This window comes from Convolutriloba macropyga, chromosome 13 (genome assembly GCF_964194025.1).
Source record: "Convolutriloba macropyga chromosome 13, txConMacr16.3, whole genome shotgun sequence".
Classification (NCBI taxonomy): domain Eukaryota; kingdom Metazoa; phylum Xenacoelomorpha; order Acoela; family Convolutidae; genus Convolutriloba; species Convolutriloba macropyga.
Window position 1 is genome coordinate 25376707 of NC_134480.1, and position 25054 is coordinate 25401760.

The 25054-nt window shown below is 35.8% G+C and overlaps 3 protein-coding genes across 6 annotated transcripts in view; all 3 read right to left on the reverse strand.

The window, feature by feature from the left end:
- Positions 1-214: 214 nt before the first annotated feature.
- Positions 215-2135, reverse strand: LOC142352259 (uncharacterized). Its single transcript, XM_075404745.1, has 2 exons — positions 1837-2135; positions 215-1035 (listed from the first exon to the last, which is right to left on the reverse strand). The coding sequence occupies exons 1-2, from the start codon at positions 2008-2010 to the stop codon at positions 796-798; spliced, it is 414 nt and encodes a 137-aa protein (XP_075260860.1). The 5' UTR covers positions 2011-2135; the 3' UTR covers positions 215-795.
- Positions 2136-2294: 159 nt separating this feature from the next.
- LOC142352258 (epidermal retinol dehydrogenase 2-like) overlaps positions 2295-25054 on the reverse strand; it is a 328166-nt gene continuing 305406 nt past the window's right edge. Inside the window, exons 2-6 of one of the 4 annotated variants that reach the window (XM_075404742.1) lie at positions 16775-16869; positions 15938-16110; positions 4754-4966; positions 4184-4328; positions 2295-3855 (exon numbers count right to left, since the gene is read on the reverse strand). In XM_075404742.1, the coding sequence (XP_075260857.1) occupies positions 3416-3855; positions 4184-4328; positions 4754-4966; positions 15938-16099 (960 nt within the window). In that variant the 5' untranslated portion in view covers positions 16100-16110; positions 16775-16869 and the 3' untranslated portion in view covers positions 2295-3415. Of the gene's footprint in view, positions 3856-4183; positions 4329-4753; positions 4967-15937; positions 16146-16774; positions 16870-25054 lie in introns of those variants that run through there. The other 3 variants (XM_075404743.1, XM_075404740.1, XM_075404744.1) reach the window with 3 other exon arrangements.
- LOC142351560 (syntaxin-12-like) lies at positions 20260-21629 on the reverse strand. The gene is given in 3 exon segments (XM_075403649.1): positions 20260-20571; positions 20573-20740; positions 21217-21629. Coding segments are annotated over 3 exon segments (789 nt in total). The 5' UTR covers positions 21570-21629; the 3' UTR covers positions 20260-20303.

The following is a 25054-nucleotide window of genomic DNA, read 5'->3' on the forward strand; positions in this document are numbered from 1 at the left end:
AATGTAGCAGACTACTTAAACCTAGAAGGCTAGTCGATGTTAGACTGCTTAAAAAGTTTCCAGTTAAGTTTGTAGTTACTGCGTGCAATGTTATTGCTTCATTTAAAAACATTTTTGCCAACTTTTGCAAAATGGAACATTTATAAAAGGAAAATTATAATAGCACGAACAAAACTAATACCCTATAAACGGTCCTCCACATCTTATTAAAAAGTAAATGTGAAATACTAAATTGATAGAATGTACATAACTACAATACACACGTGGCCACTAGCAATTTACATACTCTGTCATTTTTCAAATATTTGCAGATTTTAATTTTGCAAAAATTATTTAAAGTTGATACTTCAATTGTCTTGATTCTGTATATTTTCTTGTCAAGTGAACATTTTTCTGAAAAGCATGTCCGAACAATTAAGTTGAGCGCTTCTCTGACAGTGGAGTCTAAAGATATGGCTGGATTTTTATCCATTACCAAGATATGAATTTATAAATTACGTGCAGAAGCACGCATTTAATTTTTTCGCACATGCTCTCGAAAACGAGAAATATGTTGATGGGCTATGAAAACAGATTTGACCAGATGGGGAGTATAATGCCGCCAATGTATACCTACATAAACATGGTCAAATTTGAGAGAATGCCTAACTAAAATCTGAGGCTTTGGGTTAACAGAGGCGACTTACAAATAAAGTAAACAAAATCCGCGAGAGCAATTTTCATGTACGTATACCTGTGCGGCATTGTGGAAGAAACGGTTCATTTCGTTTTCTTTAAACACTTTCAAAACAGAGTTTACTCGTGAGCAACAGTTGCATTCTCATTACTTTCAGTTGTGCTGCTGTTGTAAATGAGTTCATTAGGTGGCAGAGTCTGTGCTACTGAGACTAACTCCTCAACATGGCTGTGTTCTCTCTTCACTTCTTGCACTTCTTCACTCAATTCATTAGCCAGCTTATCAAGCGACTGCTGCCCTCCTGCGAAAAAACTGGCACAGTACTCGTGAATGTTGTCCGGCCTGTCTGTCAGCACCCGCTACATGAAACAAAAATATAATAACCTAATCATAACAAGCGTCACTGTCTGTGATACTTTTCCATTTTTATCCATTGGTCAACTTGGAGTCACAAATAAAACAACCGACTAGCGTCGGAGCGAGTTGCTCTCAGACGACCGGTTGTCTCCGTCAGTAGATAGCTACGGTTTAGTGAGGCTAGCTTTAGCTTAATTGAAGGGTTTGTGTGTGTGTGTGTGTTGTGTCATAAAATCGCCCTGCACACCATAAGTGTAAATCTCCAAAACAGTTTCTGTGAATCGCATTCAGACTAGTGAGCTGAAAGGCTCTATGAGCACTCAATGACCACTAGGCACTGCCTGTTTATTCCGTTTTTGAGGATGAAAAGTCAAATGGTTCGGTCGAAAAATCGGTCAAGCGAAAAATCGCATAAAAAGACCAACAGGATTAATATAATAGCTACAAACTTCGTTTGAGAGCAATTAATCAAATCTCAAATTTGCTTAAAATCAAAATTAATTGATCATCTAACGAACGGACCCGTTTTACAAATGATTTTGCGTACCTAGAGAACCATGACCGGACTGCGATGTCTTCAGACAACTCAAGTTTAATGGCCTTTCTTCATTGCACTATACTTGAACTTTTCACCATTTAACTTAAACATACGAGGCATTTAAAATGACTCCATTGTTTATGACTCCATTGTTTAAGACTAATCGTAAACAATTAACTTTTTTGACCAAAAGTTGCCACGTATAAAACATTCTAACATCTAGCACTTCAGACTTTCTTAAATTGATTCCCATTTGTTCACTTACGTTTATGATCTTTTTCAGCAGGCAGTCGAGCTCAGGGTGCTTTCGGAGGTACTGTTCATTGGCGATGCGAGTGGCGATCTTGTGCTCATTTAGTTTCTCCTGCTGCTGTTCATTCAGTGCAAAGTAGTCGTATTTGTCCATACCCTCAGGGGCCTCATGCTGGGGGGCAGCCATTTCAGTAGTCTGCTTTTTGTCCCTTAACTAGTCACAATCTTATAACTGAGAATTGTTCAAAGCTGAATCTGCTGTCCAGTGGAAAAAGTATGCAGTCCCCCGTTAAGAGCAGAACAACCAAAACTAGTCTGAAAATTTATTTCAGCAAATCACACTCTCGATAATAATCACACTCTAGTTTCATGGATATCACCTATTTCTCCCAAATTCCATCGATAACCAACAATTGATGAACTGGTGATTCTACTAAAACAACAAAGAGGATAGGCTGATTGACAGTTCAGTACTTTTAGTTTAATTTTGAATTAATATGAGAAACTGATAGAATAGTGGAAATCAAATAATATCAAATAATAAATACATAAAATTCGTACACTAACTAATCACATAATAATAGCACCAAATGAACTTGAGGAGAATGATAATTGATCAACTAGTTGCACTCAATGATCTCAGTATCCGACTATGCACCATTTATTTTAATCAACTCCTGTTGCGCAAAAACAGTTGTGTAACCTATCCACCAACAGCAGCTGCCTAACTTATTTGGGGGCTGGAAACTTTATGCTACCCTGGTTTCGTTTTTTGTTCAGTCATTTTTTGAAAATCAATATTTCGCGGAGAGACAAAAAGATTTCAAATGGAGAGGTCTTCAAAAACTGAATCAATCATTAAAGAGACTTTAAAATTTCTCATTTTGCGAAAAATTGAAGGTTGAGATTGTTTACATTTTTAACTTTTCATGCTTTGTTTATGTGCTATGAATTCCAGCTTTTTGAATTGCTAGAATTTTTCGAAAAAATTCAAAATCTCTACAATGACAGACTGAACAAGAATTTCTATTTTTTTTCGTTTGAATATTTCAACGGAGAGAGTATTCAGTTTTTTTACAGTTTCTTCTCATACGTTTTCCAGTCATCTCCGCAATGAAAGAAAATGGTTATTTATTACGCTGGAACACTTCCTGAGCGAAGCATAGCCAAAGCTTGTTACTTAAACATTGGAGGTGCGGCTGGGATGCTGAACAACTTTTAGATGACGATAATGGTGACCAAACAATGATCGAAAGGACAGTAGATGGAAAACGGAAACTTCGAGCAGCAAATCCAACATTAAATTTAATTCTTATTGGCTGTATTTAAGCGCTGTTTGAAAGTTTACACATGAAAGTAGCACATTTGGCCATTCACTTGACATGAATCTATCAAAACCGACATATTATCACAACCATACGTCTCATACACTGTAGGATTTGTGAAGATTTATATCTGATTCGGCAACTTCATTTTTGATCCGTTGTTCCAATTTTCGCTTTTCCATTTACTATCTTTCTATCTATTGTCCAAGCACCGGCGATAACAACGATGCCATAGTATTCATTTCTGTACTATAGGGCCTTTCACTGTCACACTAGCTTCTTGCCAGTATGGTCATCCATTCCATGATGGGTCTTGAGGAAATTATGCATAATCCAGTACACTTTCGTGGGTAGGAAATGCTTCAACACGACTGCAAAAAAGTACCTTCTAGGCAGGTAAGCGACTGGTTTTTTCTTTAAGATAGCGTCAATTATCCCATCCGCAGTACGTTCAGCAGTCCACGTAGGTGTTAGCCAAGGAAACCGGATGAATATATTCTGGAACATTTCGGTGTTGACGTGTCCAGGACATATGAGTGTAGTGTATATGCCAGTTTTGCCTACCCGGTGTAAGTCAGTGCACAGTGCTTCTAGAAGAGCCCCGGCAGCCGCTTTGCTCGCACAATAACTGGATAGTTGGGCTACATGTAGCTGACCAACTACTGACCCGACTGTCACAATGTGACCACTCTTTCGAGAAATCATTTCTAAACAAAACTCTCTCATTTGAATCACTCAATCATTTTTCATTGAACAGGATCTAAATATCCCCAACCGTAGCCAAAATCGTGGTCAGTGGATTATGTTCAATATTATATTTAAAAACTGTATTTTTAAACAATTTGACAGATAAATTCAGATATATTTCCAATGTCAGAAGACCTCAAGAACCAAACATGCTATCTTTTTTTTCCAAAATAAAATATTTTGTGAACAAATTGTTCAGACTTAATATTACCAGTTTAGAATTGCGACTCCCAAACAATTACTGACTTGCAACTAACTCATAAGCGTTCGAATAACTAATTGACTAGCCTGGTAAGAATGCTTTGATGAGGAAGAAGTGAGAGAGAACATTGATTTGGAACACTTTGAGGAACACATGCTCAGAGACATCTGTAATAAGGGCACCGTCTAACACCCCCGCATTATTAATCAGCACATCTACTGATCCAACGTCCTAAATAAAGAACCATTTATGACAATAGACTCTGATACCACAAAGCGAGTCTGTAGAAAGCTGATTATCTCAGCCTCTATTGTACCTTGTCCGACATAAATTTCCTTACAAGTTAGGTAACTTAAAACTCTGCACCGTGACTAAAAATAGAAGCTGACTATAGTTACAAAGGGGAGGCAATTCCTGCAACGTTTATTTTATGCAAGTTTACAACCTCCCAATCCGTAGCAAGCTTGCATAAAAAAGTCTTTTTCCCCAAAAATTGTAAAAAAAGCCCCGCATCAAAAACAACTCCCTCTTTTTTTTTTAACCCAAGTCGACTTCTTTTTATTACTAACGCGCATAATTAAATTTTGTTTCACTATGGTCAGCCCAAATACATGCCCAAGCTCTCGGAATATGATCAGAGTAAGAATTCCACTCACCCTTTTAATTGCTGCAACCAGATTGTGTATGTCTTCTCTTTTCGATAGATCACAAACATAGGCCACACACTTTCCTCCCTTCTTATTGACTCTTCTCTTTATGATCTGGTTCTTCTCGAACTCCCTGTCTACCAAGATGATAAATGCTCCACATTCTACCAACTTGTCCGCCAGTTGAGATCCTAACCCACCAGCCGATCCAGTCAATAGAACCTGAAAATTTGGAGTATTGAGGAAGCGAAACTTTACGGTGCTCAAACTCACCAATTTTAATTGATGGCACAGATTTCCTCTCCATCGATTCAGTTTCAAGAAAACGTTAGAAATTAGCAGATCATAACGAAGAATTAAAATCCAATCAAAAAATGCAAATATTGGTTTGCTGTGCCGAACCCACCAAATGTGCCAACTCCGATGTTTGCTTCAACAAAGGTTGATCACGTGTCAAAAGAAGCCAAAATTAAATTAATAGCTAACGTAATGCCATACAAAAGCTGCGCTTGCTTCGTAGACACATAGTTTCAAAACACCAATAAGAAAAACGACACCTAAAATTTAAGAATTTGACCAAATTGAAATTCAGCAGAACTGCTTCTAAAAGCTTCCCACAAATAATTTTCAAATGATGTGAACTATCCAATGTTGATAAACATCTCCAAATAAAGCAAACAAAAGTCATTTTAAAATATGATAATCACATCTGACCAGAATTCTAATCGCTCAAAAAATCAATAATGAATGAAAAGGACGTTCCGATTATAACTAAGTCAGAAGTTATTGAACAATCTAATGCTAAAATAGTTTTTCTGAAACCTAATTACACTTCTGACATTTCGATAGCTTAAAAAACCAAGTACTGGTGCAAATTCTCCCAATTTCCTCTAAATTGGTTCTGTTGAACTTACCCGTTTTTAATATAATTCGAACAACTCTTAACTCTTCGGTTTAAATACTAGAATTCAAAATTATACCATGATTAAAAGAAAAACGTGAACATTGCATAATTGCAAACAAAATCACAGCACCTAAAAAACCGTTCGAAAAAAACACGGCGGCCGACAACTTTTTTTGACAAATCACACAAAGCATAGCAGATAGATCCTGAAAATCAATAGAAAGAACTTTCAGATACAAAATCTGACAATCTGCCAGAAAAAAATTGAAGTAAATCAACCTTGAGAAAGAAAAAGATGGCACCAGGGGATACAGCAAAGTACAAAAACAAACAAAAAATGCAAAGGATTGTCACAAAAATGAATCGTTTTTAAAAAAACAATTGCTTTAAAGTTACATAGAGAAATATTTCAAAGAACAATCAAAATTTTTGTTTAACTTAAGCGTTAACGCCTTGCAAATCAAACAGGATAATTAAACCGTCGAGAAACCGGTAGAAAAACGGAAACATTAAATTAAAAAAAATTACCTAAATATCTTGCGGAATGCAATACAAAAGCTGCGCTTGCTTCGTAGACACGTAGTTTCAAAATACCAATGAGAAACACGGCACCTAAAAAAATGAAAAAATTTAAGAATTTGTCCAAATTGAAATCCAGCAGAGCTGCTTCTAAACACTTCCCACAAATTATTTTCAGTTGATGTGAATTACCCAACGTTGACAAACATCTCCAATTAAAGCAAACAAAATCCATTGTAAGACTGACGAAAATCACATGACCAGAAAGCTATTCGCACAAAAAATTTAATAACGAATGAAAAGCACGCTCCGATTACAATTAAGTCAAAATGCATTGAACAATCTGATGCTACAACAAGTTTTTCTAAAAACTATTTACATTTCTGAAATTTCGATAGCTTGAAAACCTAATATTGGTGCAAATTTTCCCAATTTCCTTTTCAAATTGATTCTTCTGAACTTGAAAAAACGAAGGCACCAGATGATACATCAAAGTACAATAACAAGCAAAAAATGCATAGAATTGTCGAAAAAATGAATCGTTTTAGAAATTATCGGCGTTAAGGTTACATAGAGAAATAATTACGATGGAACATTGGAAAGAAACATTAATTGCTCTTTAAGCGGCCCACAAAAAGCAAATGAGATCTGACAACCATTTCTTAAAAAAGGCCAAAAGCAAAAAAAAGACAGAAAAAAATTCAAATTTAAAATTCATTAACATTTTTACGTTTAGTTTCGGTGTCAATATCTTCGAAATCAAATTTGGCAACCAAAAAAACACTGAGTTGCTTAAGAAAAGGACTCTGAAAAACCACCTGGAATAAATAAAAGCAGAAACTTGAAAACCAAAGCTTGTCCAGACAACAATTTCTCAGGCACCATTTTCTGATCTCACTTTAGCAGATTGTAAAAATATCACACCGTTAAATGACTAGCCTTTTCTCTCCTTTTCAATTTGGTGCGACAAAAATCGTCGTTCATTTTTGGCTTTTCGAAAAACAACTAGAGATTATGGGAAATGAAAAATCAAAATGGGTAAATACAAAAAAAATGTTTGAACATATCTTATCTAGCCCTATAAAAAACTTATTAAATCTATTGATCTTGAAGCATTTACCCGAATTTTGCAGTCATGTTCATGTGATCACATCTCTCTCTCTCTCACACACACGAGCACGCATGCACACACACACACACACACACACACACACACACACACACACGAGCACGCACGCGCACACACACACGAGCACGCATGCACACACAAGGATCGATTGCATTAAGAGCTCGTGAATGATACCACTTCCAGTTGTCTTTCAAGATAAAAATCGGTCACAGTCGTCTTAAGGAAGAAGTTACCCTGCATTATACTACACCGCGTAAAAATGGGGTTGGAATAATGACAGCAAATTTTATCCCCGCTTTCATCAAGTAAGATGATGCATGTACTAAATTTTGGTACAAAAGGATGCGCAACATTGTTTTTAAGAATGTCTTGAAGCTTTATACATTCTGCAGTTTCAACCAGAGCACACTCTACAACATGAAACGCAAAATTATTCCATATTATACTAAAACCGAAACTAACAGTCTAATTATCTTTCAAGAGATAGCAATGTGTAACAATCATAGAGATCATTTTCTATGGAATAATACTGAATAAACAACCCAAATAAGTGCACACATAATTTAGTTAACCGTCAATCAGAGACAATAAACCACAAGAGATCATAACTTTACATACGTTTTGAACTAGACTAGCTTCAAAACACGAAGCATCGGACCTCGTGTTCATTTAATGTTGATTTCAGTCCATTTCAAACTATTACCTGCAATATTAATTTTGTACGTCTACAGTTGAAATTGATATTGCATTTCAATATTCACGAGACAAATCAGCGATTAACGTTAATTTGAACAATGCGACAGTAACAATTATGACAGATGATTTGACCCAAGTCACTGATGGGACGGAAAAGGTCACTTGAAAAAAAAATCGAAACTTATTTGCAGGAACTATCGATTTGAATCTTCGCAAGATAAAACTCAATTCTGTTTTAGAGCTAACGAGATGATTGAAAACTTGGTCAGTCGCGCCAGACGATTTATCAAATCCTTTAATCTCATGCTTCATTTTACAAACAGCTAATTTATCAATCAATGAGAACAAAACTTCTGTGTTTGAATTTGCATTCCCATTTTTTTGTTTTCGATACCCTCTCCGGACATAAAAAACGCTGCTATTTCCAAACTCTTCGCCAGAATTTGCTTTCCCCACGTCCGTTCATTACAAATTATAAGTGACTAAAATACCAGACAAAGCGCTCCCAGACAACGAGCGAGATTGAGCCTGATTCGACTTGAAAGCAGCGGTCACCTTCACTGGCTGAGGGGTTTCAAATGGTGGTTTTACAGTTACGTCTAGATGAAAAAATGAATTCTATTGAGAAGCAGACCCAGACTAGACGCACTTGACTTAATAATCTGTAACCAAGGACCGAAACTTTAGAAACGAGACAAAAATTCTTTAAAAATTGACATTTTTAAGAATCGGATCAAACACAGAAAAGCTTCAGTTATTTTTAAAGCTGTGAAAAATCCAGAATTCAACTTTCTGCTTCCAAAAGTTACACATTGACTTCAACTTATTGTATTCCATATACATTCATAGCTGGCAGCTTGTCAGAAAATAGCTGCGATAGCTTCGTAGATCTGCAGTCTCAAAAATATAATAAACGAACTGGAAAACAATCTTTGTTTTTTAATTGCTGTAATGCTGCTCTCAAATAAAGCGTGACACTTAGAGTGACATACACTCAATTGACCTTATCTCTTTAAATTAAAGTAAGAAAACAACATTTTGAAAGCGAGGAAAATCATTTTTGAGAGTGAGGTAAGTCACGTGTGAACAAAAAAAAAATAATCGCTCCAAAGAGTGAAAAAGGCCGTCACTCAGGAAATTGACTCTAAATTGAAGGAATGAAATAACAAAAAGTGGGTTGCATAGATCGTGCCATCATAGTTTCGTTAAAAATCTTGAGGACCAAATAAAAAAAGTAGACAGATCTTGAACAACAGTTCGAAGAATTTTCGTTCACTACGCAAAAAATTAGAGCTAAAAATGACGAGAAAGTGATTCCCAAAAGCATTAAAAAACCCGATTAAAAACTTGAAAAAAACAGTAAAATGAGAAGTCGATCGAGAAGCACAATCGAGAAAGAAAATTTTTGTTCAAACACAATTTTTACACTACTTCACAATGAGAGTGCAAAAATTTCACGCGATAAAACCAGCCGCTTTTCCGCTCTACCTCCTGTTTCGGCGTGACCAAAATCACAACCCCAACTTGAACTCAAAAATAACATAGCCGGCAGATTGCCGGAAAATAGCCGCTTGTGGTCTCCCATGGAAATGAAACAACTAAAGAAATAGGATAGACAGATTGACCATCAGTCCTTTAATAGACCATAAGAATCTTTGGGTTGGATTCGGACTCATTTTTTTAAGACATATACGCTCTCTGAGGAAAAACTTCTAATAGAGGTTTCTCAAAATTAATATTTGAAATCGAAAACTCAAGACTCTAATACTCACGAATTAGGGCATAAACGTTTGACACTACTCAGATGCACACTATTAATCTTTACGTCGTGAATTTTCACAAAATTTAAGTTCATAAAGTGAGTTCAGAAGTAATTTTTTGAGTGGGTAAGTCACGCAATTGACCTAAAAGCAGAACAAATGACGTCACGCACACAAAATTTAACTGCAAAGCATTAGAAGTCAATGCAATTGAAAAAGTCAATGGTCGCAAGAATCATCAATGTAGACGAATTAAAAAACATAGCGGGACAAGTCCTGACGTACAGTTCAAAGAATTTCTGTTGACTAAACAAAAAACCAGACCTAGAACGGACTATGAGTTAATTGGGACAACCATTTCAAAAAAAAATCAGATAAAAAAAAGAAAATCAATGTCAAAATACTGCATGGGATTAAAAAACCACCAGCGAGAAAAGGAAATTTGGTTCTAACAAAAAAAAGGCCTAGGATGAACTATGAATGGATTGAGAAAAATATTTAGAAAAACATTCGATCCAAAAAATAAAAACAGTAAAAATTAAAATGAAATTCCCGCATGAAAAAACTAGCGAGAAAGCGAGTTTTTGCTCAAACACCGTTTTCTTACTCTACTTTGAAATAAGAGCAAAAATATTTCACGCCGCAAAACCACTCGCTTTTTCACTCCGCTTCGTGTTTCGGTGTGACTAAAATCACCACTCCAATTTGACTTGAAAAACTCCTAAAAACTGGAAAATGTGTGAACATAACTTAAAGACAGCGCAACTCCTAAAAACTGGAAAATGTGTGAACATAACTTAAAGACAGCGCCCCAATACAATTCACATTCTATGAATTGTAAAAAACCACGATGTCCCCAATAATAGCCGCTATCGCTTCGCGGCTATTAATAAATCAGATCTATTATGTTTCGCTTCCCCCCACCCCCAGCTTAATGAGCATATAATTTTTATGACCCCCAGGCGCACCATTTTCTTACATAGTAACGTGCAATATAACAACATAGCCGGCAGATTGCCGGAAAAAAGCCTCGATAGACCACTCTTCATTTTGGGTTAGCTTTGGACTGTCAATTTAATGAGACACATAAGCTTTATAAGGAGAAAGCCCTAATAGGGCTTTTCAAAGTTAGGATCTTCTCCGTTTGTGCCCCGCAGCTTAGTGGGCTCATATTATTTGCACCCCCCCGGATGCACGTGCAAAATTTTTTACGTAATGACTTACTATGTAATGGCACGTGCTCTGTAACTGGGGGCGCATAACGTACTGGGGGTGCACAAATGGAAAAGATCCCAAAATTAATATTCGAAACCAAAAACTCAAGACTCTAATAATCAAGAATTAGGGCAGACATGTTTGGCAGTACTTAGATGGACACTATTGACCTGTTCATAAAATTCAAAGTTCCATAAGTGAGTTCAGAGGTAATTTTTTTGAGTGAGGTAAGTCAAAGAAAAAGTCAATTCCAAGAAGTCAGGGTGAGACGAAACAAAAATCTGTTAGACGAAGTAAAAAAACCATAGCAGGACAAGTCCTGAAAAACAATTCAAAGCATTGAATGAAAAACTCAGACGTACTCTACCTGACCAGCAGATCAATTGAACAATGCCAGGACACAAACAAAACCATCTCAGAAAATTGAGAAACCAAAAGAATCAAAACTAAACAAAAATATACTCATTGCTAAAATTCTTGAAGCTTTTAAACCTAAAGCAAAATTTTTTCCCTTTAAAACTACCTATTTGAAAAATATGTTCAAAACCAATTTTTGTTTCTGAAATCGGTCCAGTATATCTGCAAGACCTGAAAAATATTCATTGGCCCTTGAAGATCGATTAACTCGAAAATGAACAAAAAAGTTAAAAAAAAGAAATCAATTGCAAATTATAAGGAAATATTGTTGAAAATTATTATATAAATATCTTCAGTATCATTTCTGTGTCTCTAGAGGCTATACACTAACCCAATTCCAAGCTTTAGAAAACTCATTGGCTCATAGATCGATAGGCAATAATTTTTAGAAAAAATTTAAAATTTCAAAAAAAAAGAATTTCATTCTATTAAAACGTTGAAAGCCATTCAATTGCCCCCTAGAAAACATTTAATAGCATACTATCGAATCCTGGATGAGGTTACCTGCCTACTGAAGCAAGAAAAAAATAAATAAAATACGTTTTGAAAAAAATTGCAGATTTTATCAAAAAACTCCAAAAAGTCGAAAGGGTAAATTGATAAAAACAAATCCATTGAAACTAAAAATCATGCAGTAACTTTTTATCAGAAAGTGGAATATGTTTTCTCGCACTTGAGAATGGACGAATATCAAAAACTGACAAAAACTTTAGGAAGCCTTAAAAAATTGCAGATTTTATCAAAAAATGCTAAAATTCGAGACATTAAAATGTTAAAAACCATTCCATTGTTACTAGAAACTATGCAGTGCCCTATTAACGAAGGAGATTGCTTTGAAACTGCTGGTAACAGAAGTTAGAAAAACTGAAAAAATGACGAAAATTTTCAAAAACCTGAAAAAAATGCGAATTTTGTCAAAAAAAATTGCTAAAATTTGTGAAATTCAAAAGTTGAAATCTAATCCATGGCAACTAAAAAATTTTCCGTAACTTATTATCCAATCCCTGATGAGGTTTTCTGGCCCCTGGGACTCAAACAACTGGAATAACGACAATAAATGTCAAAAAACATGAAAAAAATTGCAAGTTTTTTCAAAAAATGCTTAAATTCATGATAGCAAAAACATGAAAACCTTTCCATTAACACTAAAAATTATGCAGTAATCTATCATCTAACATTTTATCAAACCCTAGAGGAGATTTCTTGACACCTAGGGCTAAAAACTCAAAAAATGACAAATTTTAAAAAACTGAAAAAAATTGCAGAAATTAGTATCATTTTGCGTGTTTGTGTTTGTAGTACCAAAGCATATAGCTCATAAAATGGTCATAACAAGCAATTTCTCACGCAAAAGGCCTTTAGCAACTTTTAAAAACTTCAACCTAAGACTAATCAATACAAAAAATCACAAAAAACATGAAAAATTGCACCATTTTGAGCACAAAAAACTCCTAAAAATGACCATTAAACCTTAAATTAAGGCCATCCCAGCAGCTGCACCACTATAAGCACTTGAAAGACTACTAAAGCCCACCTTGGGCATCTAATGAAACTTAATGACCGCTGGGCTTTATCTGTTTATCCCGTTTTGAAAGATCAAAGTCATTGAAAAATGTGTGAACAGCGCACCAATTTAGGAGCGCTATAATAGCCGCCTGGAATTGAGGACGCGGCTATTAAACATATAATTTGTAACTAGGGGGTCATAAAAAACACTGGGGGGGCGAAACAGAATAGATCCATTAAATCTTAAAAGTGCCCCAATACAGTTCAAATCCCTTGTTTTATTTTGTCATTAAGATACCCTTTAGTTGATATACAATCATATACAATCAACTAATCAATTGCGGTTCCAACGTAATCACAGCGGTTCAGCACTAGACAAACAGAGGTCTATTATCAGCTGTCCTTTATCCTATCATTCCCCACATTAGACCGTTCTTTTTGCTAGCAGCACCGCTGTTTGTGGCCATGATCACGTTTTCAATCTTTCCCTCCGAGCCTTTATTGCAGCCAAGATATAGTTTAGTGAGAGCTCATTGTCACACAAAATCCCAGTGGTCATACATTCAGGCAGGGCAATGAACTACCACTTATTGTTGTATACATCACAGACCTTACCTCTCGGCTTTCACGCCACAATGATCCATGGGCTTTCAATAACTAATGGAGTCAATTTTTTGATACATTATACTTTTACAGCAAAAATATACATGAAAATTAATACCATAGCTAGCAGATCACCAGAAAATAGCCGCAAGAGCTTCATAGATCCGCAAGAGCTTCATAGATCTGCAGTCTCAAAAAGATAGTAACATAACCGACTAACGTCGGGCGAATTACTCTCAAACGCCAACGAAACCCCAACCAATACACACACACACACAGAGAGAGAGAGAGAGAGAGAGAGAGAGAGAGAGAGAGAGAGATCTAGGAATATTTTCCATGATGAGATTTGACTCTTCAACTTCTAGTTTTCTAGCCTTGTTAGTAATTAAATCGAATAAAAACTGAAAGTGCAAAATTCAAAAGAAAAGTTCCCACCATATTTCACAGTGAAGAAAATGTTGATTTCTGTCATGTATCCCACATGCAAGACTTAAAAAGGTTCGTTGACCAGTAATGATCATTAAACTCCAGTATCCCTATTTCTAGACAAACAGTTTCACTGGCTCAAAGCCCCATAATAAACGTGAAACGTAATTTTTCAATAATTTTTAAATTAAATTTTAACAAAAAATTTAAAAAAATGAAAAAATATCCGTAAAAACTTAAAATTGCAGATTTTTTTTATAAAAAAATGATTGAATTTGTGATATTAAAATCTTAAACATTCCATTACATCTAGAAACTATGCAGTAACCTATTATCAAACACTAGAGGAGGTTTCGTGGCTCTTGAGGTCAGATAAACCTAAATTGAACCTTGCAAGTTTTATGAAAGAATTGATAAAGATTGTGATATTAAAAAGCTGAAAAATATTCCAATGTCAATCAAAATTTTTCAGTAACTTATTTTCAAACCTTTAAGGATTTCTGGCCCTTGGGTAGGGAAAAACATGAATGATGACAATAAATGAGAAAAAAAAATGCAAGTTTTGTCAAAAAATGATAAAATTGGCAATGGTAAGATGTTGAAACCATTCTATTACCACAAAAAACTATGCAGTGACCTATTATCAAACCCTAGAGTAGGTTCCTCGACACCTAGGTCTAATAAAATTTAAAAATGACGAAAACTTTCTAAAAGCTTGAAAATTAGTTTAAATTTGCTGTTTTTAGCGAGCGATTGTTCGTCAGTAGCTAGCTACAAAGGGGGGCGGGGGTCAACAGCGGTGGCGGGACCTTCAAGCTCTCAGAACCGCTCTTCACACCATAAATATAAGTCTCCAAAACAGTTTGAGCTGAAACAGAGCATAGAGGCTCTTCTAAGAGCACTTAATGCCCGCTGGGCGCTACCTGTTTATCCCGTTTTTGAGGACGAAAAGTCAAATGCATCAGACGAAAAATTGGTCAAGCGTAAAATCGCATAAAAAAGACCGACAGGACTAATATAGTTGCTACAAACTTCGTTTAAGAGCAGTTAATAAGAAACAGACCAAAAAATTCTTTTCAGTAAAGGCTCAGATGTTACATGTTGATTAAGAATCTGTCAAACTTATTGCTGCTTCTAATAATAGCTGCTCTCAAATAACCTTCAACTACAGTGGCACACACTAATTTGACCTTATCTCTTTGAATCGAATTAAAGAAAAGAACTAAGAATGAAAAATGACGTCAAGCACGCAATTCAGTTCAAATTGCATAAACAAATGAAAAAGCAGATTTGAATTGGTTGTGACGTCATATGGTCGTAACAAAAATCTTGACGACTAAATAAAAAACATAGCAGGACAAGTCCTGACGTACAATTCTAAGAATTTTCATTGACTAAACAAAAAAAAACTAGACCTAGAACGGACTACGAGTGAATTGGGAAATCAATTTATAAAAAAAATCAGATAAGAATAAAAACAAAATCAATGTCAAAATCTCGCATGTGAACAAAAAAACCATTAGCAAGAAAAAGAAATTTGATTCAAGCAAAAGCTAGGCCTAGAATGATCTATGAATGGATTGGGAAAACTATTTAGAACAAAATCCAATCCAAAAAATCGAAAATCAAAGTGAAATTGCCGCAAGCGAACTAAAAATCACTAGCGAGGAAGCAAATTTTTGTTCAAACACCGTTTTCTCACTCTACTTTAAAATTAGTGAAGAAATTTCAGGCCGCAAAACCACTCGCTTTTCGCTCCAATTCCTGTTTCGGCGTGACCAAAATCACAACTCAAATTTGCCTTCCCAATTCAAAAAAATGTGTGAACAGATCTTTAAAAGACAGCCCCCCAATACAATTCAAATTCTTTGAATTGTAAAAAATCAAGAGAAGGCCAATAATAACCCCAGCTATCGCTGTGCGGTTATTAAAAAGAAATGAGTATCTTGTCATTTGCCATACAAAAAGGACAATTTTGAATGGCGACAAATTCAAAAGGCGAGCTAAGCAAAAAGTACCGTTTTTCCATCGAGGTAGTCTTCATCCCTGGTAGCATTCTCTGGTAGGAGCCAATTGTTGACTAATGCCTGGAGGGAGAAGACAGTTGCACGGAATAGAAAGACGACAAACTCACAACACAACAACACTCCTCTCACTAACACCACAAACACGTTGTCCATTCTACTCCACTCTTTCCGTATTATCCAATTCTGTTTCCTTTTGCATCTTAGAATATTACAGCCTATACATAGTTTTACATCCCTATGATGGTCAATTATTTATCCATTTCCTTCCGTTTGTCCCAATCCCAACCCCCTCCAGGTTAGTGGGTGCATATTGTTTGTACCCCCCGATCACACGTGTTGTACTAAAACAATGATTAGTCGAATGTAACAGCATAAACTAAAAGGTCGTGATTGGAAAAGATCGTACCGACCAATAAATCAATTTGGTGAACAAGGTAACTTCTCAAATTTAGAGATTGCGTTAATAATTCAACTACATCATTCCGAGTATTTAGTTGGTTTGGGAGTGTTAATGTATAAACGAAAATAGCAATGACTACGATTCACTAACGGTTAAGATTCTCAATTACCATGCCTCAACTTGAAAAATTTTATGATGATGAATTTGCTAAAGACGAGGTTAGTCTTTCTGACACATCTGTTTCCATATTTTGAACAATTATTTGGTGTTGACTAATTTTGAGTTGGCTTGAGTAGCGGTGGTGCTAATTTTAATATTTTTCTTAACGATAATCGTATTGGATTGCACGAGCCATTCTTAAAGCAAAAGTTGTCTGGTTTGTTCACAGCCTCAAAATTCTCAAAATAGGCAAAAGAAAACAGTTTTACTCTTCAGCAGGATACACTCCCGAAGTTTTTCCAGCCCAAACAAACCGAAAGCAGCAATCGGAATAAGAACAAACCCAGAAGCTACATTGAGCTATCTGAAAATAAAAACAAAATACAAATCCAATTTATTTTATTTCATAATACAATTTTTTCCATTTCACTCATTTTGATAATCCTGAACACACGATAGCCATATACCAATTTGATCCTGGATTAGCACTTGTTGAAAACTATCAATCCCAGACTAAACAAAATTCAGCTCGAAAACTAACTAGCTATTAATAATTCGGGTACCGTTAAAAAACAAAAATTCAAAATGTCAACAAACTTTTCTAATACAATCCAATATAGTCCAAAAGTTTGAGCTAATATCTCCTGCTGAAAAACAGTGGAATCAAAAATATTTTTTCGAGGAGAAAATACGGAGAAGATCTAGCTACAGTACAATCTAACAGAATAATCTGAAGTGTCCCATATTTACACATGATGAAATAGATCTGATGACATCTAGACAAATGACCGCAAGTCATTCCAAGTAGTTCTCTAACATCTATCAATATTATCAATTAAACTTAAACTGCTTGCGAGGTCTCGGCAATTTGTCTCGATGTTGTCTTGTCAAGCTTCATTAACAGATATCATTTGACACCACTTCATTTGATCAGGAGTTACTTTGAGGTCAGGGTCCGAAATGGTTGCAAGATGGATGCAAACAGTTTTGGAATTAACTAAGCTATTATATAATTTCCAAGAGCACCAGTAATGACAAATAATGAACAGTAATGTATTAAACGGAGTGCTCGATCGGAAGATGAATATTATTCCTAGCTCCAATTGACTGGTATTTTAGAAAACTTTCCTCAGTTAATAGAAGAATGTGTAGTGATACAGGGAATCTGACCCTCCTATTACTGACCATTAATGAACCAATTATAGCATTTATTTTTTAATTGCGTCCAAATTTGTGAGATAGTTAAGCATCATATCTCTCTACACAATCTAACGACCCATTACGATCAAAGGTAACTTAAAAGGTTAACCTTTTATTGTGTGAGTTCAGTCCCCGATTTTAGTATAGAGAAACCTAAAAATTTTGAATGCCTCAAAAAGAAAAACAGAACGCTACAAAAATGAGAAAAAATGACAACAGTGTTCGAGTTTCTCCAGGGGCTCATCGACAATCACAACCAATCGAAGCAAATGAAGAGGTTAACGACAAACCGATTTCAGTAAAGCTAGTTAAAGCTATTAAAAAAACGAGGAAAAATTACTCCAGTTTTGACGGCTGTACCAAAAATGAGTTGTCGGTACCTTTACATGCTCAAACGATTATCATTCCGCGCAATTAAAATATATTGGCAGATAAGATTAACAAAAACAGCAACAGTGAGACATACGAATGATAGCAGATCCATGACTCTCACGCTGTCGTAAACAAAGACAGACAGCATTAGAACAAAAAGTAATGGCGAAAGTAGATGAGTCAACTAACAGCCTCCCTTCTTCAACCATAGCTCCCAATGAAGCATTTACAAATTTGGCGTCCTAAAGCCTCGAATTCAGAGGATGGAGCTCCCTAGGAGAGCCAAGCTGATTTTTGTCCTTGGATATGATATGATGTCAGCGTTATTCTCCTCTTTTCGCGCAGAGAGCTTCGATGCAAGTTGTTTCAGTGGCTTTGCAGCTGATGGGCCAGCTCCATCAGTGCATGCTAAGACAAGTGGACAAAATGTTGCTTTCTCAACATCAATTTCTCTTTGTTCATATATTTTTTTTAACTGATTCATCATACTTGTAGGCTTCACTACTACTTTCAGGGCAACTTTTTGCTAGCAGGTTGACACTTTTTACAAAATAAATTTGGTTAAACATGTACTCCCAAAGTCCGCTGGCCTTGATATCTAATCTTACATCAACATCAATTGTCGGTGATTTAAGGTTTCCCCCTTGCAGCGGCTGAAGATGAGGTTCGATCTAGACATCATGACAGACATTACTTAATAAACTCGCAAAGGAATCGCGACGTTCATTGTCTCATGTGGGTGAATCTTCCTTTCGGTCAGTGGAGGGCATGTGCCACAGTGAAATGTTCATTGAAGGGCATAATGATGGCATCTTTACTGGGTCCTAGCTATAGCGAAGAGCAATGCCATCACGAACTCGCTTTTCGTTAGGTCAAAGTGATATCGCTTCAATGGCATAGCGTTAAACCAGATTGATGCTTCTTTTGCACTGGCCAAGTCCAGTGAGCGAATCTCGTTTCAGTTCGCTCATAATTGTTGCCTTTTTAATTTGATATCAAACTCTTTCTCCTTTCTTATTTCATATACGAATTGTTGCTGCTGTAGTTCGACTTCGGGCAGAGATAAAGGATGTGAAAAGTTTATTCTTTAAAACGGTCTTCGGTAAATTCTTTAAAACGGTCTTCGGGTTTAAGGATGCTTAAGCCACCCTGCCATTGAATTTCGTTAAATTTGATATTCGGTATCAAAAAGAGCAAAACCAAACTTCTTCGTCGCATTTGATATACGGCTAGACTGAAGCTGGGATGTTCTGGTTACTTCTAACGCAGCTGATTGTCCAGTGACTATCGAAGCAAAAATTCTCTAGGCAGTGAACTCTTCTCAGAAATCAGGTTTTGTTCACAAATGGGTGATAAGTTTTTAGTAGAGCAGGCTGATGGTATTAATTAATCTTTGTGCAGGTCTTGCACCAGTAATTTGTTCCACTAAAAGCTGCGATACCGAACAAACAAACATCTCTTGTAATCGGCCATCTTCCCGCCTAAATGCAATATCAATTTTCGCCTAAGAGCAGACAGCTGTTTTTTTGTATAACAAAAATGTTTTCCAAAGTTGTTCTCTGTAATTATCAAAAATTTCACTAAATGTCACTCCAAAACGGACTATTACACAGCAAGGAAAACACTACTTTTAGAACACAATACAGGTTCAAATAGTTCCAAGTGCACACTAGATTTGCTAGATAACAAAACTCAATTATTGTATGCCTTTCTTCTAATCCTACAACTACCCAATGCATTCAAATAGTTTGCTGACAAAAGCTCACATGGTTCTTCAGTGCGTTCTAGCGCGCAGCTTTTCCATGATTTCGCTTAAAAAATTCATTGCAGACCACGCTCTGCCAGCGATTATGCCATCATCCCAGTACCAACAATGTGAGAAATTCAGCCGTTTGTTTTCAATTTTGTTAATGGTACGAAACAACAGAGGTCCGAAACGGTCCCCATGCTGCAACTCCAAGTTGGTTACTTACTTGTGTATTTCTTATACACAGAGATGAAAGCGTAATGATTTTGATGCTAGGCAATAATTATTGTTGTATTATCCGGACCTTACTTCTGTTGTCCGAATTACAACGACTTATTTTTCAACATCATATATACTTGCTACACTTCGTTTCATAATGAACGAATTTCGGTACTGGATTGCTTCCTATCTTAAAAGCCAACATTAAAAAACTGATGAGGTCAATAATGTTTACAACGTTCATCTTCCGATGCCAAATTTTACTTCAGGGATAATACAATAATTAATACCAAAATAGTTGTTATAACTGCAAGAACTAAAACGATCATGCAGAGCTTATTGCGCGTCTTGGCCTGATAGCGCTTAGCTTGTTTGAGGTTTTCATTTGCCAGCATGGCATTGCCGCTTGTCCTTTCGACATTCGCTTCTATATCATCTATCATTTCTCCCTGCTCGTGAACCATATCTGCAACGTCACGCATTATGTCATTTACCATAAGCATGTCTCTTTCCAGTTGGTTGATTCTGCTCTCTTTCGGCTATTAGAGCTGCATCTACTTCAACTGACTGAGCTCGTTCATGCAATTGGGCGTACACTTGAACCGATACCTCGCTGTTCGCCTCGTCCTTCGTCATCTCGTACGAATTGGCGTGTCCATCTGATGCTGCCGCCATATTCAACGCCATTTTTAGAGCACTGAAACAATGACCATTAAAAAAAAACCAGCGGCTAAGCAATTATTTTCCAATTTTTAGCTCAGCGCTTAAGAACATATTGATAGTTTAAACCAGCTGGCAGTTACCTTTTTACCTGGGCTCTGATAGAATCATTGTACCAAATTGCAGTGATTTGGTTACTTAAAAATATTTTGAGCTTGAGACCATCATGAAGGTATAACACCCATTGATAGTTAAAACAGCGCAGACGCATCGTAGTGTCATCTAGTAGATCCTATTTCACTTATCTACCGATCTATTAAAGGGCAGAGGGCCATACATTCAAGCTTCAGAGAACAACTAAATAAAAGCTGTAAAAGAAACCAATTTGTCAAATTAAAATTACTTCCGATATTTAAAACAAACGTTTTCGAAATTTACGTTCATCGTCAGGTTAAAATTGTTTCACTAATTGTTAAAGGATAAAATGAATAGATCGCTTAAATAAAAGCTCACCTGATAACTTTTTTCTGAATTGCTGCATTGTTTTCACAAGCCTGTTTAAAATCGTTTTGAATCCTGTCTGCAAGCATTCGCTTGCTTCGTTCTGATGAAAATTTACGGTCAACGTCAACCAACATACGCTTTGTATCTTTGATGACCAAGTTTGTCTGAGAATTAAGATCGCTTAACTCGTCTCTGAAGTCAGTTGTATCTTTAGCAGTACCAATGGAAGTCATACTCTTATTCAGTCTGTTGGTGGCATTGTTAATTTGTTTGATGTGCGCTTTAATTAGGCTAATAACATCTTCAAAATCTTTATCGCTAGTCCCACGGGACTTAACAGCGATCGTTGATCCATACGACATTTCTGAAAAAAATCCATACGACGAAGACTTTTATTAAAAATGGATAGAGTATAATATCCAAGCATTTTATACGCTTACTGTTTTGGTTGGAGGGAATTTTTAAGCACTTTAAACCTCGAAAATACTAGAAGTATAACATCCGTGCATTTTATGCTGATACAGTTTCGGCTGGGGTTTTCTAAAGCACTTTACTTTTCGGGAGTACGCAAAAGAAAATGTTTAAAGTCAAAGACTTCGTTTATGATTTAGAAATATTGAACAAATGTTACATAGGTAAATTAAGCATTGAAGAATAATTTTAAAGTGAGTTGTTACAGAGGTGAATAACTAAAAAGTGTTAAAAGTCGATATAAAATTGTAAAATTACTCGAACGTTTTCGCAATAACTTGCATTGTCAGGAGTTCAAAAATTGCTAAGTAAATATTTACATGTAGAGAAGAAGTAATTGTCAATTAAAACTTAAATTGATTATAAAACGAACGTTTTCGAACATTGCGTTCATCGTCAGGTTTGAAAATCAAAATAAAATCATTTACAAGGTATATAAACTCGTCATTGAATCTAATTCCAAGAAATGAGTTATAACATCGAATATTTTAAACTATTTACAGTTAAAATTACATTTACATTTTATTTACACATATTACACTCCCCATTTAATTGAATTTTTATTCCGGAGTGATTGAAAATCCAGGGTATATTGCTTTCTATTTCTGAAAAGGGAATTTGACTTTCATTCCTATCTGTTTTTATTTTTACTTGTTGCGGTTGACAAAATTTCGAATTAACATGTACCAGAAAATTTTTTTGCATTTGAACTAATACTTCAATGTCAATTCGCGCCGCCGGTACTCATCGTGTGTATTTAATTGCGGTTTCAGCTTTTTGATGTAGATCGCTTCTATGGTCATTAGTTTTTCAACCACGCGACATGTATCAAGAATCTCCCATTCAATATTGTGCGCTGTACCACAATATTCAACCAGATGTTGTCTCACTGGGGAATCCTTCTTTTGGTGCTCCGTAATTCTAGTTGTAACATGTCGGCCTGTTTAGCCCACATAGATGGAACTGCATCCAATACATCAATAAATGTAACCTTATATACCACATGGGATTTCAGATTCTTATCGAAAGTTGATTTCATCAAGCAAGCAAGTTCCTGGCTTTCTTGTTGTGAAAATAATTAGAACATCACACAATTTTTTAGTCTCTTTGCAAAATTTCGACTAATATTTCCTCTGTATTTTACAAAGAAACCTCGGATTACGCTACTCATTGTTAAGTTTTTTTTGAGACGGTAATCAATTTGGGGGGTTTCGCTGTGACTTTTTCCTTCGTGAATATTTTATCGAACGTCTCATCAAAAATATTGGAGGACCACTCAGTTGGATATTGATTTTCAGTCCAGATCTCTTGAGGGCTACATCAAAGGATTGCAACTCAATTATCCCATTAAAAATCCTATGCACAGTCCCTTGAATCACATTTTTCTTATGTTGTGCACAGCTACGGAAATTTGAGATTATGCCGGTATGGGTAGAATTTTTACAAATATGCATATGTACAGCAACTTTTCTTGATTATCTATTCACATTTTCGAGTTTTTCTAAAATTTTTTCAGCTTTCAAATTTAAAGTTTGTTAAAATGTTAAAAAACTTCAAAACTTTCAATATGAGTCTTTTTCTGTAAAAGTTTTTGATAGGAGATTTTCGTTTTGATACACAAAATAACGTTGCTCGCACGGCAATTCGAAAATTTTTAGGCAGAACATTCATTCTGCAATTAAAATTTCAGTGCTAGTTCACTACATTTATACTTGTCCCGCTAATATACTAAGTTATGGCTAGAGTCTACTTATGTGTGGAGCTTCTATGGTCATAAGTTTTTCGCTATGCTGGCACTGATCAATTATCTTATCTTATGTTAGAGCCCCACTGCATTCCACTACATATTTTCCCACCGGTGATTCGGTTTTTTTATGCTCAGAAATTTTTGTGGCCAAATTATGACATGTTTGTCCGACTTAGGTAGAACTGCATCCACAAAAAATGAGTTCGTAGACCACACGAGACTTCAGATTGCTATCAAAACTAGGTTTCTGGGTCGATAGGAAAGTACATAGTTTACGCCTTGTGAATATCGTTTTCAATTCCCACGTTTTTACGTTTTTTCCAATTTTCGCTACAATTGAAGGCTGATTTTACCTCGATACTGCAGGAAAAATAATGGTTTTACATCTTTCGCTGGCTATTGTGGTGGCCTCAGTTGTACCTTCTCGCCTTCATTTTTCAATTGAAGTTTAATTATGATTTTCTGTAAAACCTTGGTAGTTGATTACCTTGGAAGTCCAACTTTCAGGGTATTGATTTTTTAGCCCAATATTTTCAATTTATTTCAGAGCTTTGTCAAAATTTTGCCATGTGCTAGTGCTTCTAAAAACCCGATAAACATTCCCTTCTACATTTTTCTTTTTATGATGGATTGGTGATTAAAACAACTCCTGTACGGTTTGATTTCTTGTACCACTCACAATTAATATCTCTACAGTTATTTAGATTGATGTTCATATCTAAAATGGATAAATAACCTTTTTTGTCAGGTTTTTTCATTGTGAATTCCTATTTCCTGTTAAGGGTGTTTACTTTTCTGAGCAAGATGTCCGGTTCACCATTTACCGTGCAAAATATATCGTCAACATATCTTAATAATAGTTGTCTTTCAGTTTCCGGTCCACTATCTAATTTATTAATCTTCTGGCAATTAGAGCAGTACCAAACAATGTCCTTTCTTTTTTGCGTAAAGTTTATCATCAAAATTTTGGCATTTTGCATGGAACCCATTCCACATTTCTCACATTCCACTCCTTTTCCTCTATAGGTGACTCTACGGTTGCATTCAAGGCAGGCCTATAGATCATTTTTAGGGATCTTATTGATGATCTCTTTTGGTTGACTTGATCTGATTTTCAATTGATTTTTTCCAAGTGATAGCCAGAGTTACTGAAAGTGATGCTCCCATTGCAAAGCCAGCCACCATACAAAACCATTTGTCATTGCAATTCAAAAGAGAAATTTGTCACAGCTAGCTTCAAGAGTGTTTTCAATTTCGATCTTGACATCTCAGGGGCGTGGTCACTCGAATACAGGCTCCTCACGGCTATTTCAATTGCCTCATTAACAGGGGCATTTGTATATAAGCTCTTCACATCCAAAGAAAAGATGCTCTCATCATGCTCCAGTTTTATGGATTCCAGTTTTCTCTGTGCATCCAGCGTTGACTTCTCAATGTTAGCACCAGGTACGTTATCAAAAAGTGGCACGAGAAATTTATTCAAATTGTATTAACTACTTCTCGGTATAGACAACACTGCTCGTAATAGAATTCCATTCTTGTGCACTTTTGCTAGGCCATAAGTTCTTTCGGGTTGTGCTCCAGTTGAACGCAATTTTTGATATTTTTTTTGCCTAATCTTCTTCTTAT